Consider the following 20,079-nt stretch of genomic DNA (forward strand, 5'->3'; position numbering starts at 1 on the left):
AAGAAGATGATTCCTTAAGAAGATGTTTCCTTAAAGTGGAAATACCTGAGACACAAAGGTCAGGAGGAAATGAAAACCTTTACCACAATCTAATGTTTGTGCTATTATAAAGACCACATGATTTCACGACTGCTTCCTTATGGAGTAGGTGTTATGGAAACACTTTCAGAGAGCTGGATTCGGGTCACACATTTTGGTATCCAAAACAGACATCTGCAGGTGCGAGGGCTGAGTAAATAACATAATCCACTGCCTGTCTCAGAAGTACCCAGGCTCCTTAACAAGCAAAAGAGAATATGCTTGCATTAGGGTCAGCTGCTACAAGTGACTCACAATTATTTTTCATCACCAGGCGTTGAGGGAGTCAGATAGCTTGTGATCTGAAATACCCATTTCTCTCATGCAGAGACAGCTACACTGATCATTACAGTACACTGAAGTCAAAACTCAAGTTTCAGAATCTTTTATCCACCACAAAGTTCTTAACAATTTTGATATCTCTCATGCTTATGTGGCGCTTCAGGGAGATGGGGGAAAGATAACTCTCTAAATGTGTGAGTTTGAGATTCTTATCAAAGCAGTGAGAGTCCAATAGGGATTGTTCTACTTATGGAAGTAACCAGCAGGATGTCTAACCTGCCTGATAAATACCCTGGCATAATTTGTCTCTTTGATCACGGCAAAGAGTTTAACGTTTTCATACCTTTTTTATATTCAGATTTGTGTGACTTCTGAAAAGGAACACGATGGCTTTATCAAGGTATACAGCGGGAAGAAGAAAGGCTTTGTCCCCACAGATGTCTTAGAAAACATCTGATTCCAACAGCCCACTCACTGCAGTGGGAGCCCTTTGTTGGCAATGCCTGTCTGCCTCATCTCACACTGTGTCAACCCAGATGGGCTGTCTTGCAGATGTTCAGGGAAATAGTGAGAAAACTGCAACAACATGAAGAAAAAGACATTTAGACTGCCACAGCAACACAAAAAATATGAAAAGTTGAATGTTTGAAAGAAAATGTAGTCAGAAACCACCTGGGAAATGAAAGGTCCTCGGATTCGAACAGGAATAAGGTAAGGGAGGGAGAAAAACAAAGCCTGGGCTGATTTCGGGCGCAAGATGGCTGCTACAGCCCTGATGGAGACAGACAGCTTGTTCTGAAGGACTAAACTGGCATCCTGTTCTTGTGTCTTAGAAAACTGTTGGACTGCTTTCTTGTTTGAAGTGTGTGTTTTGGGGGTGGGGGGAAAATACCGTTCAAACTGTCCTTGTACTACAGTCCAATGCTTGTAGTAAAGTGTGGCTGTGGTTCTACAGTTTTGTCCCCAATACCAACCGAGTTTAATCATTTAGTCCTGTTGTTTAGTCTCATAACAAATCAGTTTGGAGACACCGTGTGAATGTCAGTTCGAGAAATGCACTGTGCCCTGGAAGCTGGCAACTTTCTCTTTCTGTGCAATCTTCCCATAGGAAAGAGTAGCGAATTTGTGTGTCCTTTGTTTCCTCTGTATATGAACAAAAGCTCTCAGCGTATGTTGGGTGTGTTTTGGCTGCTCTCAAAGGTCAAAAATTTCTGGTACTTGGATTCACAAGTCTGCTTGGAAGCATCACCCTGTGTTTCCTTCACCCTTATCTGATGATACAGAAAATGGGTAAAGTGCTGGGAGACAGCCACAGGCTTGAAACATTTTATATTTTTTCTGTGTTTATTGCACTTAAAACATTTTATATATTAATCCTATTTATAAAAAATAAAACAGTTATATAACCCACTGGAAGGCTGAAAATGTTAGGAAAGGACAGGCTGCACACAGGACTGAGGTCTGTAATTATCACAATGCAGAACTCATGACAGAAAGGCACTGAGTAGCCTCATGGTGTATTCACACACCAAAGCTCTCTTCTCCATTTTCTAAATAGAAGTTTTGCAGATTCAGCAGTAGATACACCGATGTAAATTTTGCCTTGGCATAAACCACCATGATCATCCTTTGTGTCTTTTCCATGCTAGTGAGACTGTGCAAACATCCATGTTTTGTCCTTATAAGCCTCCATCTTCAAATGTGTTCTGGGCACAAGAACCTTGCAGTACTGGGGAGCACTCTGTGGGACCTGTGAGTCCTGACTGAATTACACAAGTCAGTCAGTGCCAATTATGTTGTAGAGCAGGAGCCCTATGATATTTGAAGACAGAGAACCTAATTTCCAAGTATTTAATTGGATGTAATTGCACCAAATACACTTAAACAGCTTAGCATGTATTATGACATAGAGATTAAGCCCTATCCTAAAGCTCCCTGCTGAATTCATGCCTTCTTTGACTAGCTTGAAACTGAATGCCTGTCTTTTCTGTGACTAACCACAAATTGGTGTCCTAAATCCTGATACTGCATGCCAGGCTAGTATAGGCCTTTGCAAAGCTGATGCCCTTTCTTAAAAAAGCAGCTACTGGTCCTGTTCCCATATATTGAGTCAGGTTGAATCTGTGCTGCATAGCCCAGGTCTCAGTAGCTGAGTTGCCCTATTTGAAAAGCTGATCTTGCTCAAAGCACTGTAAAATCCAAGTGAACTCTACACTTGGCCAGAAGTTCTCAGAGAAGATTGGTCTTCAGCCTCTCAGATACATATTTTGCAGCTCTTTTGCATCATTTAGTTGCAGAGGAAGTTGCAGGGCTGCCAGATGCTGAAACATGGACCTTTGTAATGCAACCAGTCCATACTGATTATTAACAACTCCTGGCTGATCAAAAGTATCTGATTTCATATCTTCTGTGGGAATATTAGCAGGGGTTTTTTTCCCACTTCAAACAACATTTGTTCAGCTCATTTTCATAAGTTAACAATAAACTCAGTGGGAGAGGATTCTGATAATCCTTAAGGATCAAGAGGAAAAGTAGTAGAGACATATTAATCCACTCTGCTTTATAAGATTATTTTTTTAATATATATTCACCCATTCAAAGGAAAAACTCGACTGTTTGTTACAACTAAAATATTTGCTACTTTTGATCAGGCCTGTCAAGTGGACAAAAGGAAATCTCTATTAATCTATATATATGTGCTATTGTTTACATGATTGCATCATACTGTGATTCCCCCCTTTTTCCACCTGCTATGACTTTGATTTATCCTTACAATGTGCATCATATTATTCAAAGAATTATATGAATATTACCTACAAATCACAATGGCCTTTAATCAATGTCAGTTTTATTCCTTTTGATACTGAGCAATAAATAATAAAGTGACTGAGTAAAAACAAAACAGGCCTTATGTGGACTGCATTACATCTGAGAAACTATTGCTTCTGAACCAAAGCTTTCATGTTTATCTTTTCTTTGTGGTTTTGGTTGGTTGGTTGGTTGGTTTTGTCTTTTTACTGGGCTTTTGCTGCCATTCAATATGTAGATGTAATTTATGCCTAATTTAGCAAGAGGTACATATCGTACATGAGTCTTACTTTAAGCATGTGATTCATTGGCTATTTCCATGCTTAAAGCTGAAGTACTTTGCTAAATTAAGGTCATTTTACTCAAATTTATTTTGGATGCCTTACTCTGAATCCAGACAAGTATCTCATCACTTTTTTTACTACCATATGCAGTTTGCAATAGGTACTGTGTTAGCAAGCAGTTAAAAATCAGACAGAAGATGGAATGGATTTTATCTGACATATGTTCAGAAAAATTGAATTTTAGAAGATAAATGCTGCTCAGATTTAATTTAATATTCTGCTTAATAAAGACTATGTGATGGTTGGAAGGAGAAGAGAAGTGTATGTGTCATGGCTTTTTGCATAAGACTATGGAATTTTTGGTTACCCACCTTGAAGAAGAGTCACTAAATCCATCAGCAACAGATGTTACTGAGCATTTCCATTTAAAATTTACAGCATTTGCATTTGCCACACTTATCAAACCAAACGTGTTTCTGCATTGTATGTAACACGTAGACTCAGGGGGAAGTTTTGTGGTGGGGCCACACTGAACACTTGTTTCTGGCATATCAGAAAGTAGTTTTAGCCATTCAACATCTCATCACAGCATAAAACTGCCTATAGAATATTTTCCTCTGTGCTAGCAAGAGCTGACCAACATGAATTATGAGCTGCCAAAATCATAATATTCTCCCATCAGTAAATAACACAATATCACAGTTTATTATGACCTCTTCCTGCACTTGGCCATTTTGACTCAGTGGCTCCATCTGGAGAAGAGTGCTGCAGCACAACGCTGTTGAGCTTCATTGCCCCGGGGAAATTACTTCACTTACGGCTACAAACATTAGATACCTTAGAATTGCTTACAGCCCTTTTTTCTAATTATTTGTCAACATTCAATTGACTAAATATAGCACTCAGTGTCATCAGAGGAACATGCACAGGGTTGCCAGAAAGTGTCATGAGGGATTTGGAAGAGCTGCAACCTCCTAAAGAAGCCACTGGAGACCATGTAGGTTTTCTAAAATGGAACTAGACAGATGTCTTTGTAAAATGAACCCAACTCATTTATTTTAAATATGTGCAGACAAGTCTGATTTATTGAGCATTTAAAAGACATCTTTCTTTCCATAAAGGATGCTGAATAAATGCAGTATGCCATATCAATCTTATCCCATTTAAATCCAAAGTTCAAAAGAACCCTTGAATGCCATAGGGACTAAAGTTCATCAGTAAAATGCAAAAGGCTCGTCAGTGTTACTGTTCTCCCAAAAAACCTATGATGTCATTTGTCTGATCTATTTATATCTGTACCAGATAACACCTGACTACCACATCTTGTACCTTTTTACCATACCTCTGAAGGTACTGCTCATGATTATTATTAGAAATGAGAAAAGAGGTGCATTTTTTCCGCTTTTCATAGAATTTCCTTTACTGGCTGGTGGGTAAGGGTCACTTCCTAAATAGAACACATAAAATATAAGGAGGAAGGAGTGTGAATGATATTCCCATGTATACTCCTTCTGTACTTTGCTCTACTACAAATAGGATCAGACCAATACAAGTGTTTAATTTCATATTTGAGGCATTTCATAATAAATGTGGTCCCAAATTATCATCCAGATTTTGCACACTACATTTTGCAATGCAAGGAGAATAAATATTTTCCCCAGTGGGAATACATGTCATCACAATGTTGAGTTTTCCACGGCTAAAAAGAGCATCTGGATCTAAGAGGTACATGAGAGTTATTTTTAAAACCATCCTTTATATAGAAAACTGTTATGTGCCTGGAGAACGAACACTTGGCACAGTTGGTACAAAAGAGGCCCAGGAAAACTTTAGTAGGACTTCTGCAGGTCATCATGTACATCCATCTCTTGAGTGGCCCAAGAAACTCTGCACAGCACTTGCCTACATTAATATCCTTTTTTCAATCAAATGAGCTTAAATTAATTTCTCATTTTGTTCATGTACATACAAGAAACACATGCATAAATATGTAGGTATATCTTACATAGATTAACACCAATCCAATTGCAATAGTACATGCTCTTAAAAAGTCTGCCATGACTGAACTTTTCCTTATCTTACTGTGCTCAGCACTGAGTTACAGTAGTGGATGGTGCCCAATAAGTACTGAGACAGGCAGCTAGATGGACAAAGTCTAAAAGTTTTGTCTGTATTAGACAATGTATATAATATATAAAGCCAGAATTGCAACAGCTGAAGTGGAAATAACACAATACATGGAGCAGAGTCTAGATGCCCACCGCTCTGAAGTGCACGTTGCTCATCAGGCAAAGAGAGGACTGCATGGCACATACAAATTGGCAGCCTGAAAACACTGTCAGAACATCATGTAAATCATACTGCTTTGACCCAGCGCCTCACAATAATGAGATATTGAAAGTAAAGAATAACTTCTCCTGGGACACCTGAAGGAGAGGAAGCCAGGAGGCTTTAAAAAGTGCTAATCAGTCACACATGCACACCATGAGAAGCACACCTAAACCTACCTTAATTAGAATGAAGTAAATCAATGTCTGGATAATTACTATGCTACCAACAGTTTGCCAGCTGACAGGGTCAGAGGCTGACAACACAAAACTGAGAGACCGTGGGGGTTGTTTCAGCTTTGCATCACAAACAGGAAAAAAAGAGACTTAGCTGTGGGTAAAATTCAATGTTTAACAGAAGTAGTGCGGCAGTGCTACAGAAGCAAACCCTTCAGTGTGTGTTTTCTGTTCCATGTAGCCCTCTTCCCCTAGCAGGCCCAGTTTGGGTGGCCATGGCAGCAGATGCCACCCCTTGCTCTTTTCCAAGGGCAGCACTGCAGGAACGTGGGCACAACTGCAAAGAAGACCTTTGGGTTCTTTCCAGACTGCCTACTCCATGCCAGCAGAGCCAGCCACTCCATATTTCAGCCCAAAGCCTTGGAGTCTGGCCTTCTTGCATGCCCCAACAGTGTTGCAAACTGCACTGCAAAACATGGTGGTTCTTTGTGCCTCCCTGAGAGGGGTCACTCACCTCTTCTGCTCCTGGTCCTTCTCTGTCGGGGCAGCTTGCAGCACTTTTCTTACCAGCCATCCTCATTTTACACCCACTGAGTCTCACTCTGTCCTGCCAGGAGAAGCCTTTCAGGCCCATCCAATGCATCTGCTCTGTTAAATGTTTTCTGTCAAGCTAGTTGTCCCAAAAAGGGCAAGTCTGGCATTGTCCTGGCTCAGCAGTTTTCCCATCTGTGAACTGCTTGAAAAAGCCTCTTACAAAGGGCTTTGGGCCTGCTGTGAGCCCCATCCCCACTAGCACAGGGGATGGACATGGTCTACTTCCATGTGATGAAGGATGGAACAGGGAAAATTATCTTAATTTTGAGCCTTTGGAACAAGTCTGTGTCTCTAAGCCCAAGTACTGCATGAGCCATACTAAACATGAAAAAATAACTTCTGGTTCTAGCCCAACCACATTCTTTATCACTCTGTATTGCCACATCTTGGCTCAAGGAATGCAAAGTGAATAAAAACCTTTCTTGCATGCTCTTTAACTCACGTCCACAACCTAATCAGCTGTTGCCTTGTCTTTCATCTCAGTCTTGCAAAGGTCTCCCCACCTGGGTTTTTCCCCTCCTACCACAGGTGGTGCTTTCTGTGTATATTATCCAAGCTACATCATCCAGCCCCACTGTTGCACCTGTATCTCAGCCAGGGCTGAATATGGCCAGCACAGCCACCTGGTTTGCAATTCATCCCTCTGCAAGGCAGCATAGTGTCGTGTGGGCTTTCTAACACTCCACAGTACACCACCTAAACATAAGTAGACTCTAGTTGAGTACTGGGAAGCTGAATTATTTAATTTGGGGGATTATGATCATATCCCTAGTGGTGTTATTGGTATTTATACAGTATGTAGCATTTTACCATGTGAATAGAATGGTAAATACACTAAATGGTTCCAAGACAAAATTAATAGCTTACTCTTACTCCTCATCCTATACCTGCAGCTTTTAAACAGCCTGCTATAGTTTTTCTGTAGATACATACAGTCCTGTGGCTTCTAGAACTTACTGCAATACACATTATTAGTACAACTGGCAGGCAAGTCTGCTTTAGTGACATCCTGAAACTAACTCACAGGTGCTTCATGGAAAGAACAGAACATTTGTTTAACTCCTATTACATAAATCTTTGTTGACACTGAGGCATTTATTAGAGTTTTCCTTAGGAGTGCAGAAGTTCCCACATACCCAGACTGGGAGACATTTCTTCCTGGAGACTTCAGCACCAAGAGCAGTGCTATCCTCCACATCACTTGCAAGGCTCTGCTCTCTAAAGACACCAGAGACACCACAAAGAACCTGCGCTGATCGTCCACCCAGGTGCCAGGACAGCAGTGGGACAGGCAAGCCTGCATGAAGTGTTAACAGGGACAGCTTCTGTATCCTGCACACTTACATGCACTTTGTTCAAATAAAAGGCTGCTCATTCCTGTACCTACAGAATGCTTCATGCAGACAATGAAGCTTTTTTCTTAGGCTAGGTCTCAGCTACCCTGCAGTAGGGCTGGAGTGTAGGGTAAATGTTAGTTGTGCAGAGAGCACCACTTCAGAGTCTGGGGTCAGGCAGCACCTGGGTTGTCCATATTGTATGCACAGTCATGATGCCATAGCTTGTTTTTGCAAAAATCCCTGTGGCCTTTATGTTGGCTCATGTGACATTAGTAAAGGCTCTAAAAATACAGTCTGCTTCTCTGCATAATGCAGCCCCCAAGACACAAACCCAATCACCACAAAACATGAGCTGAGACCAGATGCTGGAGCAGACATACATTTCTTCATCTGACTGCACTGTACTCACCCCTCAGACTTCACTTACATGAGGTCTGATAATTGAGAAGGAAGCACCTTAATTTCTTGAGTTTTAAGTGCTCTTTAAGAAGTCTTCCTGCTTCAGTGCTCCAATTACACCCCTCATAGAGTCAGCTCACTAAGTCACATTTAATGATAGCAATTAATGAAACAATCTGCAGCAGGCCAGAGGCATCAAAGGAGCCTCCTGCCTTCAGCACTGTCTCTGTGAGTGAGCTCTTCTGCCTGCTGGATCAGCATCACTTTTGCTCTCCTTCTTGTAAAAGGATTCCAGGTTCCACCTCCAGACTAAGCCACATCCTCAGCCCCTAAAGGTCGGTTCTGAAGGCAGGCATCACCAGGTAGTGGTCTTTGCACAGGATGATGCCCTGCTGAGTAATACCACTTTCACAGCCAGCTTTTAAAGACATCACCCTTTTGCAGGTCAGATTTCACCTTTTAAGCAATATCACTGTGGCTTTGGTCTCAGACCAACCAGTCAAGCGAAGTCCTGGCAAGTAGATAGAGTAGCATCTAATGCAATGTTGTAGCTTTTGAGTCTCTCCCTGAAAAGATAAAGATTCAACATCTGCTTAGTGGAAAGTCAAACACAGGTGGGGTAAGTGCCTTGCCCTCCCCAAGCCCCACTGTCTTGGGAGCAAAGGAAGGAAGAGCTGACAGTGCTAATGAACTAAGTAGCAGGTGATGTAATTATCATCTGAGAGCCTGAGCAGGATGAGACAGATGTTACTTTTAGGGTTTATTGCTCTATTACCTAACCTGCTTATGTGATCTACCCCTTGGCACACCAGATACAGACTAATATTAAATGAACTGACTTAAGTAAAACCAAGTAACTTAGGTGATGCCAAAGCTGTACTCAAGTCTTCCCTCAAATGGTGTGAGTTCCAGCAGGAACTGTAAACAGGGGCATAAATGACTCTGAAATAAAGTAAATATGCCATTCCTGCTTCCTGAGAATCTGTCTCAAATCAATTATGTCACTACAAGTCCCTTATTCTGAAAACAGAATCCTCAGCTTTGCACAGAGCTGCTGAAGAATGGTGAGTCTCTACTGAGCTGCAGGCTGAGAATAATCTAGTTAACTATGGATTTGAGGTTATTGTAGAAAGGAGGGCCCAGCTGACATTCACCTGGTCAGATTATGTGGCACTGAGGAATGAAGGCTCTCACCATGGAGGGAATGGCACAAGGAGCCTTCAAGTGTGTAAAAGCCACAAGTGATAGTCAAATCACAGTCAAGCCCTTGAAAAAGTGCCCAGCATGACAGTTCATCACTCAAATATGCAGGATGTGTTTGAGTGCTCAGTGTTGCCCTGGAGAAGATGAAGGGAAGCAAGAAGACTTTATGGATCAATTTAATCCCCTGCTTCCTGCATGGAATATCACAACAACAGTTGTATTATGTGTGAAGTCTGGATCTGTATTCATCCATGTTACTCACAGCTGAGAACAAGTGGACAAGGGTGATAAAAATCCATTAAACATGGGACAAGGTGAGTTCAGACTGTAAAGCACTTTAAGTCTTGTACCTCTTACGTTCAAAGGGTTACCACAAAACAGACACTGGGCAGCAATTGGTGCCCTATAAATCACTGTAGACTGAATTAAAGTTACATCCACAAAAAGTGTTGCTCTTATTCTTAGGCTTGTCTGAATTTTGAGGAGCAACATAACAGCTTAAAGGAAGGTGGTGTTAACAGTGTCAACAGCCACAGAAGTGGTAAGAGAAAAGAACTTTATCTTTTTAAGCTGTGTTCCCTCATTAAAATGTTTTTCAGGTAATTGACACTGGGATCTGACAGAGCTGATGTTCCTTGAAGAAGAGTGAAACATTTATTAGCCTTCTTGTCTTCCTTCCTGAAATGATTGAGGTGAAAGAAAGGCTAAAAAAGAGAGTCTTTTCTTGGTTGTCTTATTTCTCTTTTGTCTTTCACATTCGTTCCAAGAATGGAAAGTCATTAATCACCTATCAAGACAGCAGATAGGAGGTGCCTTGGGGTTAGAGAGGATTGGAGAAGATCATTAAAGCATGACAATTAATTGAAATGAGTAAAATGGGGACAGATTCTTCATTCTAAAGTAAGTAGCAGGTGATAGGCAACAGATTTGGACTGCTATTAAGAAAAATTGAGTGAGAAATTTTAGCTGATAAAGATGGAAGGCAGAAAATTAGTTATAAGGTGAAAAGGAAAAACAGTGAAAGAATAGAGAAAAATTTTATAGTGATAATCTCAGTTTATTTATTGTTTTAGATTATTCAGCTGGAGACCTCTGTCTCTGCCTTTCCTCCTTATGTTAGCTGTGTCAGTACTACACAGATGAAGCAGTGGGAGCCAAACCACAGCACTTTTCAGGCTCCCAAAGAACATTTCAGGCCATGATTTCATTGTGCACATCTGTGACAAAGTTTTCCCATTTAGACTCTAGAGACACTGCAGGTATGTATCCTGGAATGATGCAGCTGCTGAGTTGTGTGAGCTCATTTTATCTTCTGCTGGTTTTATTCATCCTGTGCTTCTGGCACAGCTGCCAAGAATTCCACCATTCTTCTCTTCACACAAGCTTTCCTCTGTGTAAAGGACTCACTGGGAAGCTCCTGCTGACCACTCACCTCTCCCAGAATTGCTGCAGACACGCAGAGAGGTTTTCTACTGGGCAGACAAAATGACTGTAACACCTTCAGCTTTTATGTCCTTTCTGAAGGAGGTGCCAAAAGCACTGAGGAAATAGACTGCTTTGAAGAGCCAACACAACACAATAAAACCTGCCCACAATCTAAAAATACTGAACAGATTCCTGTGAGGCCTTTCCTCTGAAAAGTTTTATGTTAAGAACAACTGGGGATGAAATGGTTTTTACCATGTTCAGCAAAAAAAACAGCTGCATTGATAAAAGTCTTTGGGAAATAAGACTTTATCAACATTCAATATTTTAACTGCAATCAGTTTTCACATGGGTTACTTTCAGCTCTTCATTAATCTCAGTATATTCTCTACAACATAAATTTCATGTACCATATGTATGCAAAATACAAAAATTTTCCTGATGGCATATTCTGAGTTGGAAGCTCAAAAAATCCCAACTTCAGCTACTACAAATTGCCATTTCTATAAGAAAATAGCATTAGAAAAAAAAATTGATATGGCAGTGGATGCTGTTTCTTATCTACTTTGATGTTTAAAGATGATGTAGGGGCTACAGGGTTATATGGTGTCTATTTCCAAGGTCTGCTACTCTTCCCTGTTGAGACTATTTGAGTTTTCAGCCAAGGTCTAGTACAACACAGGGAAAACACACTATCCTGCTGTCACAATCCAAATTTGCCATTGGAGCAGCTGCCATAAAAACCCTTTGATCTCAGAGGAAACCTGAGAAAGGGAAAAGTTTCCAGGAAGAAAATTTATTATAAATTCATAAATATCATCAGCTGACTATGAAGGGTTTGTATCTAGAAGAAAGGAGGAAAAGGGACTAAGATTTTATTTCAGAGACAGTCATATTGTCAGAATTTCTCTCCATGCTATTACTGAATAACTCCCAGTCTTTAAACTAGGGCAGAAGACTAACCTTTCAACTTCTCTGGCCCCAAATGTTCATCTCTTAGTGAATCCTGGCATGCAACCATTAAAGATCAGGGCCTCTTGGAAGTTACCTCTTAGAGCAGACTTTGGTTCTGGAGTGGTGGTTTCCAGATAAATCAGTCATTACTCTCCCTTTCACATTCATTTAAAAAAAAAAAAAGGCAACTGGAAGAATCCCCTTTGAGTTGTGATGGATGGCTTAATAAAAAGGTGTCCACCCAACTCTTGGAGCTGACAAGAGATTCCTCTGCTACATGCATGAAGAATCCAGTCATGACTTTTTAATTCCTGTTGAATAAAAGGCCAATTTTGATAAATCATTGATGACTTCTATTCAAAGTTCAGTATTTGGTGCACAAATCATTTTTTGCATAAATATCCTGCTCAGCTCCAGGGCTAGAGCACGCAGAACCAGGCTGATCTACACCATCAGTCTGAGGAAATTGGAGAGGCTCATAATAAGCTCTCAGACATATTTGCAATGCAAAGATAAACACCATTTATGCATGACTTGACTCATTCTAAGTCTTGAAAGACTGATAACACCCAAAGCAGCTGTGACTGAGGTTCACACATTGCCTGTCATTTAGTGGACATTATACTAATTACAGTCCTGCTGGCTCCAGAGAGGAATTGTTCTGCAATGATCTCTGATGTCATTTAAGGCTGCTGTAATCACACAGATCACATTCTCATGAACTGGTAATAAATCTAGGAAAAAAAATGTTCAGGTAGCAATTTCATTAAGATTGGGAACTTGAAACTAACTCTGCTGCAACATGGCAGATTCCACTTTCCAAAAACTGTTTTCTTCAGATATCTTTGCTGGTACAATTCTCTTTGCATGCACTATTACTGCTCAGTATATGGGGCATGACTCATGATACAGAATGATAGCTAGAGAAAATTGAGCTTCTGAAAAGTGAAATTAAAGGGGAAAAGCCAAAGGAATAAATAATTCAATAGACAGACAGGGCTGGAGCATACAAATGAGATGTCTCAGGATAAATTTCAGCCTGACATGCAGCCCCTGGCAGTGGGCTGTGGACACGCTTTATGTTTCTCATATCCTAAGGGAAGAGTCAAATAGCTGTAAGTGCAGTGTGAGGCCAACTGCTATCAAGTGCAGGTATGCTGGTACTTGAGAACCAAACCCTTGCATGTTTTCCAGCACCCACTTGTCTTCAGTCTTCTGACAAACAGTCAGACCACCAGCCACCTCTGCCCACCTGGATCCTGTGAGGACAAACACCCACAGCAACACCCCTGTGATTCAGGTCTCCACACTACAGCCCACTCCCACCCAGAAAACCTCCTGTTTGCTCTGCATGTAGTGGGTCCAAGCCCAGCCACATGCCTTCCTTTGGGAGGAAAGCTGCAGTACAGCTTTGTCCCCCTCTGTGGTACATGTATCAGCATAAATTATTTCTGTTGTTTTTGATGGATTGTTTTCTTGAGTTTTTTTACTGAATAATCTCACTTGAACATTTGTTTCAATGTTCTTCCTATGAGCTTAGTATTTGTCAGGTGGGGTTTCTTAGGGCATTATGTGACTTCAAGCACTGCTTACAACTAACAAATATTTGTGCAAACTTTGCCCATTTTTTAGGCAAAGACTTTTTTTTTACTTCCAGTATTTCGTACTGAATGGAATACACAAGCAGAGCACAGTGCATAAGCTGAGAAGAGCACGACTTACCACCTCTGCTGCTTCCTTTGGGGAACAGAAGAGATGACATGTTTGGCAATTGGAAGGCAAGCAAAGAGAAGGAGCAGTCCTCTCAAATTTCATGCTGCTGTAGAGGCTCTGTAGATAAACATACAAAACTAAATTAATTATCAGACCTCTTTTTTTCCCCCAAATGACTATCACTCAGTAGTAAGATGCAGAGACTGATGCTATAAAAGGGTGGATGGTTTAAAATTAAATTAAAATAAAACAATAACTTCATAATGGCTTTTCCAGAACATAAACATCCTTCTAGCAAAAAAAAATAATCAGATGTTATTGTAAGAGCCTGTAAGCTTTCATGCCCAAATTGCCACAACATTGAAACCTAAATCCAGGCAACTCATGTATTGTTTGTTATCCTTAGCCTTTCACTGGGCCTGCTACCTGCCCTTTTATTCTGTCTTGTTTTCCATACTCAGAAATGAGCTGCTAAAACCCTTCTCAGAAATGCCAGGATACATGAGCCCAGGAAAGCCATCTTGTGTTGGCCCACCCACTCACCCTCCCACTTGACAGACATCTTCTGTTAAATCAATATGGCAGGAAAGCCAACAGAGCAGGTTACATCTTTGTTTCAGCAAGTGCACATGGCACTTCAGCTTTGATCACTCTTGAAACAACTGGGAGTGAAAGAATGCTGACAGTAGCCTCTGTTATCCTGAAGAGTAGAATCCCAGAGGAATAGATTAAATATTTGTGCTCCATCCTTAATTTTAATATGATGGCCTTCATCCCCATTGAATCAAGTCCCAGAGGTGCCATTGGGGTTCTGTGTAGGCAAAAGTTTTAATTGGCAAAAGCTCATGGCTCAGACCAAACAGGTCCTAATCCTGCTTCTCTTGATGACTTGAGAGTCTTGAAAGACTCCCACAGAGAATGGAATCTGACCTCTCATTGCCTTTTTTTTAAGTTTGAAAAGAATTAAAGAGCAGGTTAAACAAGACAGATTAAGAAATTTATTTTTCAAAACAGGTGTGATGGAAGAGGCATAGAAGGAAGAGATGGAGATCCATGCATTTTGGGAAAAACTTAAAAATTTCAATACAAGAAGAGATATATTAATGGAACATCACTGCTAATAATTAGAATGTTTAAGGTGAATGCCTTCATATGTATTCCTTAAAGAAAAACATCCTGTACCCAGTGAAGTTCATATATGCTCACCCAAGAAGATGTTACAGCCAGAATGAGGGTGGTATTGTATAGATTGTCATTAGAGAAGAACGAGTTTCCAAGTCACTTTTGTGTGAGAAAATGCATTCTGAGAAAAAAGCGTGCTAGCCCAAGGACACCATCAAATCCCTGTCTCTGTTTATGGAGGAACTCTAGTGCAACAATGTGAAAAACTGTTCTTTGCTAAACACTCTCTCTTGTTTTCTAATAATGGATGCATTTGCTGGCATTACAAGACAGAAAAACAGAAACTGGTAGAAAAAACCATGTAACAAATTAAAGCATATAAGCCACTATTCTAGATTTCCTCTTATTCTTTAATTTTCAATTTTTATGTTACACACATAAAAATTCTGTGCTGAAGATAGCAGGTTAAGATCTAGGATGGTCAGGATTGGGAGAGAGACGTTTTCAGAGTATCTCTGTTCAACGGAAGTTGTATTAAGAATTGCTAATGTTGATGCTGAGGTTCCATCTCAGCACTAAGCAAATACAGCTCTAATCATTTTGGAAAATCATGACAAGAGAAACTCACAAGGAGGTGAATCACCTGTAAACAGACCCATTTGAACATGCTGTGTTCTGACAGCCCACAGAAACAAGATCTCTGCCAGGCAGACCTTTAGACACTGACCTTCAGATCAGGACAGTCACGTCCTGGAACTCACTGAAAAGAGCAGAAGTTCTACAGGTTTCCCACCCAGCACAAAAGAAGTTTCAGCAGGAAGTTCTAAGGATTTAATAAAAGATCCTAGAAGACATTTTAAAAATAAATATGTGACTTGCTGTAAGGGAGATTGTGTTACCTGTGCAGGCAACACAGAAAAGTTGAATACTAGCTACAGAACAAGTCGTAATTTAGGTGCTGAAAAACCTAGTGCTGGAAAAGGCATAAAAAAATTATGTCAGACACATCAAAAATTACTTTCAGCAAGACAGCTACTCAGAAACTCATCAAAAAGATTGTTTCTGAGTAATTTTTTTCACCTGCTGTCATTGCTTTCAGAAAGCAAGGCCAGTGACAAGTTCTTTCAGCCAAAGAAATAAAAAGCAACAAGACCTAAAAGATGAGAAAAATTCAGATTTTTCTGAAATGTTTTGAGGAGCAAGGGTAACTGATTGATTGGACAACATGCCAGAAGAATGATAGAGTTTGACAAAAAGAAGACTTAGAAAACTATCTTCATTCTGCACAGAAGCTACTAGCCTCAAAAAAGCAGTAACACTGCAAGGAATAACAAGGGAAATGTGAAAGACAGCATAAGGGTCATGTCAGAACTTAACCTCTGAATTATCATTGAAAATCATTGTTATTAGCCTGGAACATATAATGGAATTCAATCACTGAGAGGTGTACCCTTGTAAGTATTCAGGGTATTCAAAGTATTCTATTCAGAATATTCAAAGAGGAAAAAGGAACAAGGAGTTTAAATGATTTTAGGCATTAAAAATGACACTTATTTTGTCAAGAAGAGCTGCCCAAGCTTTTACATCATTAACCAGAGTTTTCAATTCTCTAACCACAGTTGATCTCAGCCTCAAAACCACTTAATAGTCAAACAGTCTGGGAGAGGAAGGGGAGGAGGGGAAGGGTTTTATGCCACACAGGGCATCAGAGCAACCCTAACAGAGCCAGAGAAATCACAGTAATGTAAAGCACATCTAATATAACCCACACACATATTGCAAACCACACATATTCTAACTGTGGGGATTGTGCCCATGCCGAGGTGACTGGCACATGAGTCAGCAGCAGTGAGAAGCAGCCCTGGGTGCTGACAGACACCTGTTCAGCCAGTCCTGTAATATGCAAAAAGCTCCCCAAAATTGCACTCTCCTAGCCAGGGAGGGGCAGCAAGCACTTGCAAGACTGGCGTTGGAGGGAAGTACCACAAATTAATCCAATAGCCACTTGTGCTTTTCTGTACCCTCAGGCACTGGTTTGGTTTTATGGAGGAAAAGATGGTGGGATAAGACAGGTTCCCTTGATGGCCAGACCTGGCATGGAGTGATCAGCCATATGAGTTTAAATGTCACTGGTGGGAGCAGAAGACACAGTGGCAGGTGTCTGCTGGAAATGACACAGAACATTCCTGATCAGTGTTTTGAAAGCAGCTTCTCTCATCTTCTACATAACTAAGCAATCTTTCAGCATGGTCCTGGGAATTATCCTTTTTCCAGTACCCTGACTTTGTTGTTGATGTCACGGAAAAAAAGTAGTCAGTTGTTTACCAGAGCATTCGATTTCTTATCAGCAGATCTGGCTATGAATAATTATATCACTTATTAATACCATAGTAAGCCAGCTAATGGGCTACAGATGCCTAACAAACAACAGGATGAGAGAAGAAAGGGCAGATTGGCAGGAGGTTGTTTGCCTTTGTGAGGGTTGAATTATAGAACTGGCCAGGATTCAAAACTATGAATCATTAAGAACATGCACACAGCAGTTTTAAATCAGTAAGCTCTATTGACTGTAGAGGAGCTAATATTGATCTACTAAACATATGGGAATGGGGAAGCAGGTCCCACATAGTTAAAAATGTGTTTTAATGTCTGTCCTTTGAATTGTGTTGGTTCCCTGAAGCACCCACACATTTATGGCATCATGACCAGACTTTTACCCAAAGCCTCTGAAAGGATAGGTGTCTTTTCAGGTTCACAGAAACAGAAATCTTTGAAACATGACTGGAAACAAGATCATTGTGAGTTACCATGTTTATCATGTCTTGTATCTCCCTTATCACATTAGCTCAGTTTGCAGTACCTACACTGATGTTTCTATTAACTGAGGGGTTTCTGAATATAAAATAAAAATAATTAAAACATTACCTTGCCTTTCCTTAGTAGCTGGGATTTCTCTTCAGTTGTACAAATGGAACAAAAAACTTGCCTCACTGGGCTGCAGACATAACTATTGTGAACTCTGACATCAGCAAGAAGCTGCTGCCAGCCCTTTGTTCTTCAGTCCTGAAAGGGAAGAAGAATGAATGCTGCATTCAGGGAAGGGAAGTTAAACTAGGACTGCTTTTCTACCCATAAATACACTTCATTGTCCATTATAGGAGATAGCACAAATTAGTCTAATGCTATTAAAGACCATGGGACAACAGCAAAAAAAATTAGACAGAAATTGTATTTAACGTGCTTTATTCATAGTACTTGGAGACCCCGGACTAACTCCAAATAGACTAGGATCATATGGGCTTGCACCAGCGTGCTCTATCCCATGTTTGCATAGAAACAACAAATAAACATTTAGCATGCTGCCATGTACTAAGTAAACAGTGAATTTGGGATCTATAACATGAATTTTCTTTATGTGCTCAGCTCATGCCATGGGTCATACATGGATCATGAGAACCTGCCTGCATCTCTCCTCAGATCTTAACATTTGTTTAAATTTGTTCAGCATCATAGTCTTCTATCCTCAGTGACTTGGTGCTGGCACCCTCTTATTTTATTAATCCAAGTATCTCAGTTGCATCCCTGTCACTCTGAGCCATAGTACAGGCCTAGATAAATGGGAGCTGAACATGGTCCTCTTCTTTCATTCTGACAAGCAGGAGCACATCCACAAACACTTAGCTGTCTCAGCAGCCTTCAGTAATAATAATCAGCCCTGCTGGCTGTTGAAATACAGACAAGAAACTCTCTGCAGGGTAGGGTTACTTGAAATACAAGACATTGTTCAATTCAAATGCTGATTTTCCATCTCTTCACCGTAAAGAAGCAGGAGTGTGAGATATTCATCAGTTTTAAGGCAAAGTCTGTTGGCAACATGACCTCCAAACACTGTGGCCTGTGCACCAGTAAACAAACTAAGCCTGATGGAAATCTATCATTTCAGCTTTGGCTATTGAAAACCAAGAATACGTGTGATTTAATTTTCTGCTGTTTATGAAAAGGATGAACAAGGAACAAAGCTCTTTCATTTCTCCTGTTAATCCAACCTGCCTCATAGAGAAACTGAGCCATATCCCTTTGTTGACCCTTCTCCTTTGCTTTTATGTAAGAGAAGGGAGGGAGACTAAAGGAAATTAAAAAAAAAAAAAAAACAAGGGAGACAAAGTGATGTCTCAAATGACCAAGGCATTGAAAAAAATTCTAAACCAGCAATTCACCTCAAAGTTTCCAAGTCTCCAGTTTCCCAGATCCTATCAGGGAGCCAAACTTCATGCCTTGTTGTGGACCACAACATTATCAGCCTCTTCTATGGAGAAAGCACATAAGTTTTCACATGATGAGGAACAAATGAATGCTCACTCTAAGACTAATCTTGGCAGAAAAGGTCTCAGAGAAAGACTAATTTAGGTCTAGTTAGTCTTTTACAGACATTTGGTGCTGTAAAGTTTGATCACTTAAGGTCACTCAGTCACAATCAAACTGGACATCTAATTACATTCCTGCTTTCCCTAAAATGCTTTTGGAAAAAAACAACTACATCCCTGAAAGTGTGTGCAGAATATATTAGATATTTACAATCTGTGTGCAGTCAAGAAATGATTTCACCATAGAGAGGGGAGTGTAAGCTAAAGGAAACAGGGCATGAAATAAGCTTTCATTTATTATCAATTGCATTTAATGCAACTATTTTATACTTATGAATAAAATGCAGCCTTTCTGACTGCAGTAGAACTGCATCTGCATAAATGAAAAGAAAATCTACAGATTTTACAGAACAAGAGATAAAAAAATACATGGAAACCCTTATCTTCCTGAGATAAGATGAGAACACTTAAGGAAACTGATCGGCTTTCAAGAACTGAATGAAAGATATTTATGGTACTTTTACAATGATCAGATTCGCACCTTTTGCTACATAGTACATTTTTAAACATAGTGAATCAAAAGCAATTTGATTAAAAAGCAATCTTTTGTGTAGAGTCAATTAATTTATATTGCACAGGGCTTCTAGTATTTCTAATTATTGTTGCAATGCTCCTAACACCTATTAACTATCCTCCCTTTCAATTTATCATTCTTCAGCTCAGACAAAATCCTGGTAAAATTTTCACACTGACTCTTCTCAGGCATTGTGACTGCCTGAGAAGAGTGATTTAAAGCACAGCACAGGATTGGATATCCTGTCTTTAACAGGTCTTATACCAGCTGAATCTTCAGCAAAATCTATAAAGGTTATAGACCCATTGGAAATGGGTTATAAACCCATTGTGAAAGGAAACCTGAAAGATGTTCTGTCAGAGGCTTCTGCCACAGTGCAGCCACTTGGATTGCTGAAAGATAAGAGCTGACCAGGAGTGGTGGGTAGAAACCAGAAGA

General features: G+C 40.2%; 1 protein-coding gene across 1 annotated transcript in view; it reads left to right on the top strand.

Moving 5' to 3' along the window:
- Positions 1 to 3,766, top strand: part of STAC (SH3 and cysteine rich domain) — a 69,979-nt gene extending 66,213 nt beyond the window's left edge. Inside the window, exon 11 of the mRNA XM_023919458.2 lies at positions 719 to 3,766. Within this exon, the coding sequence (XP_023775226.1) occupies positions 719 to 817 (99 nt within the window). The 3' untranslated portion in view covers positions 818 to 3,766. The remainder of the gene's footprint in view (positions 1 to 718) is intronic.
- The last annotated feature ends 16,313 nt before the right edge of the window (positions 3,767 to 20,079 follow it).

Source organism: Cyanistes caeruleus, chromosome 1 (assembly GCF_971803275.1).
Source record: "Cyanistes caeruleus chromosome 1, bCyaCae1.hap1.1, whole genome shotgun sequence".
Lineage (NCBI taxonomy): Eukaryota > Metazoa > Chordata > Aves > Passeriformes > Paridae > Cyanistes > Cyanistes caeruleus.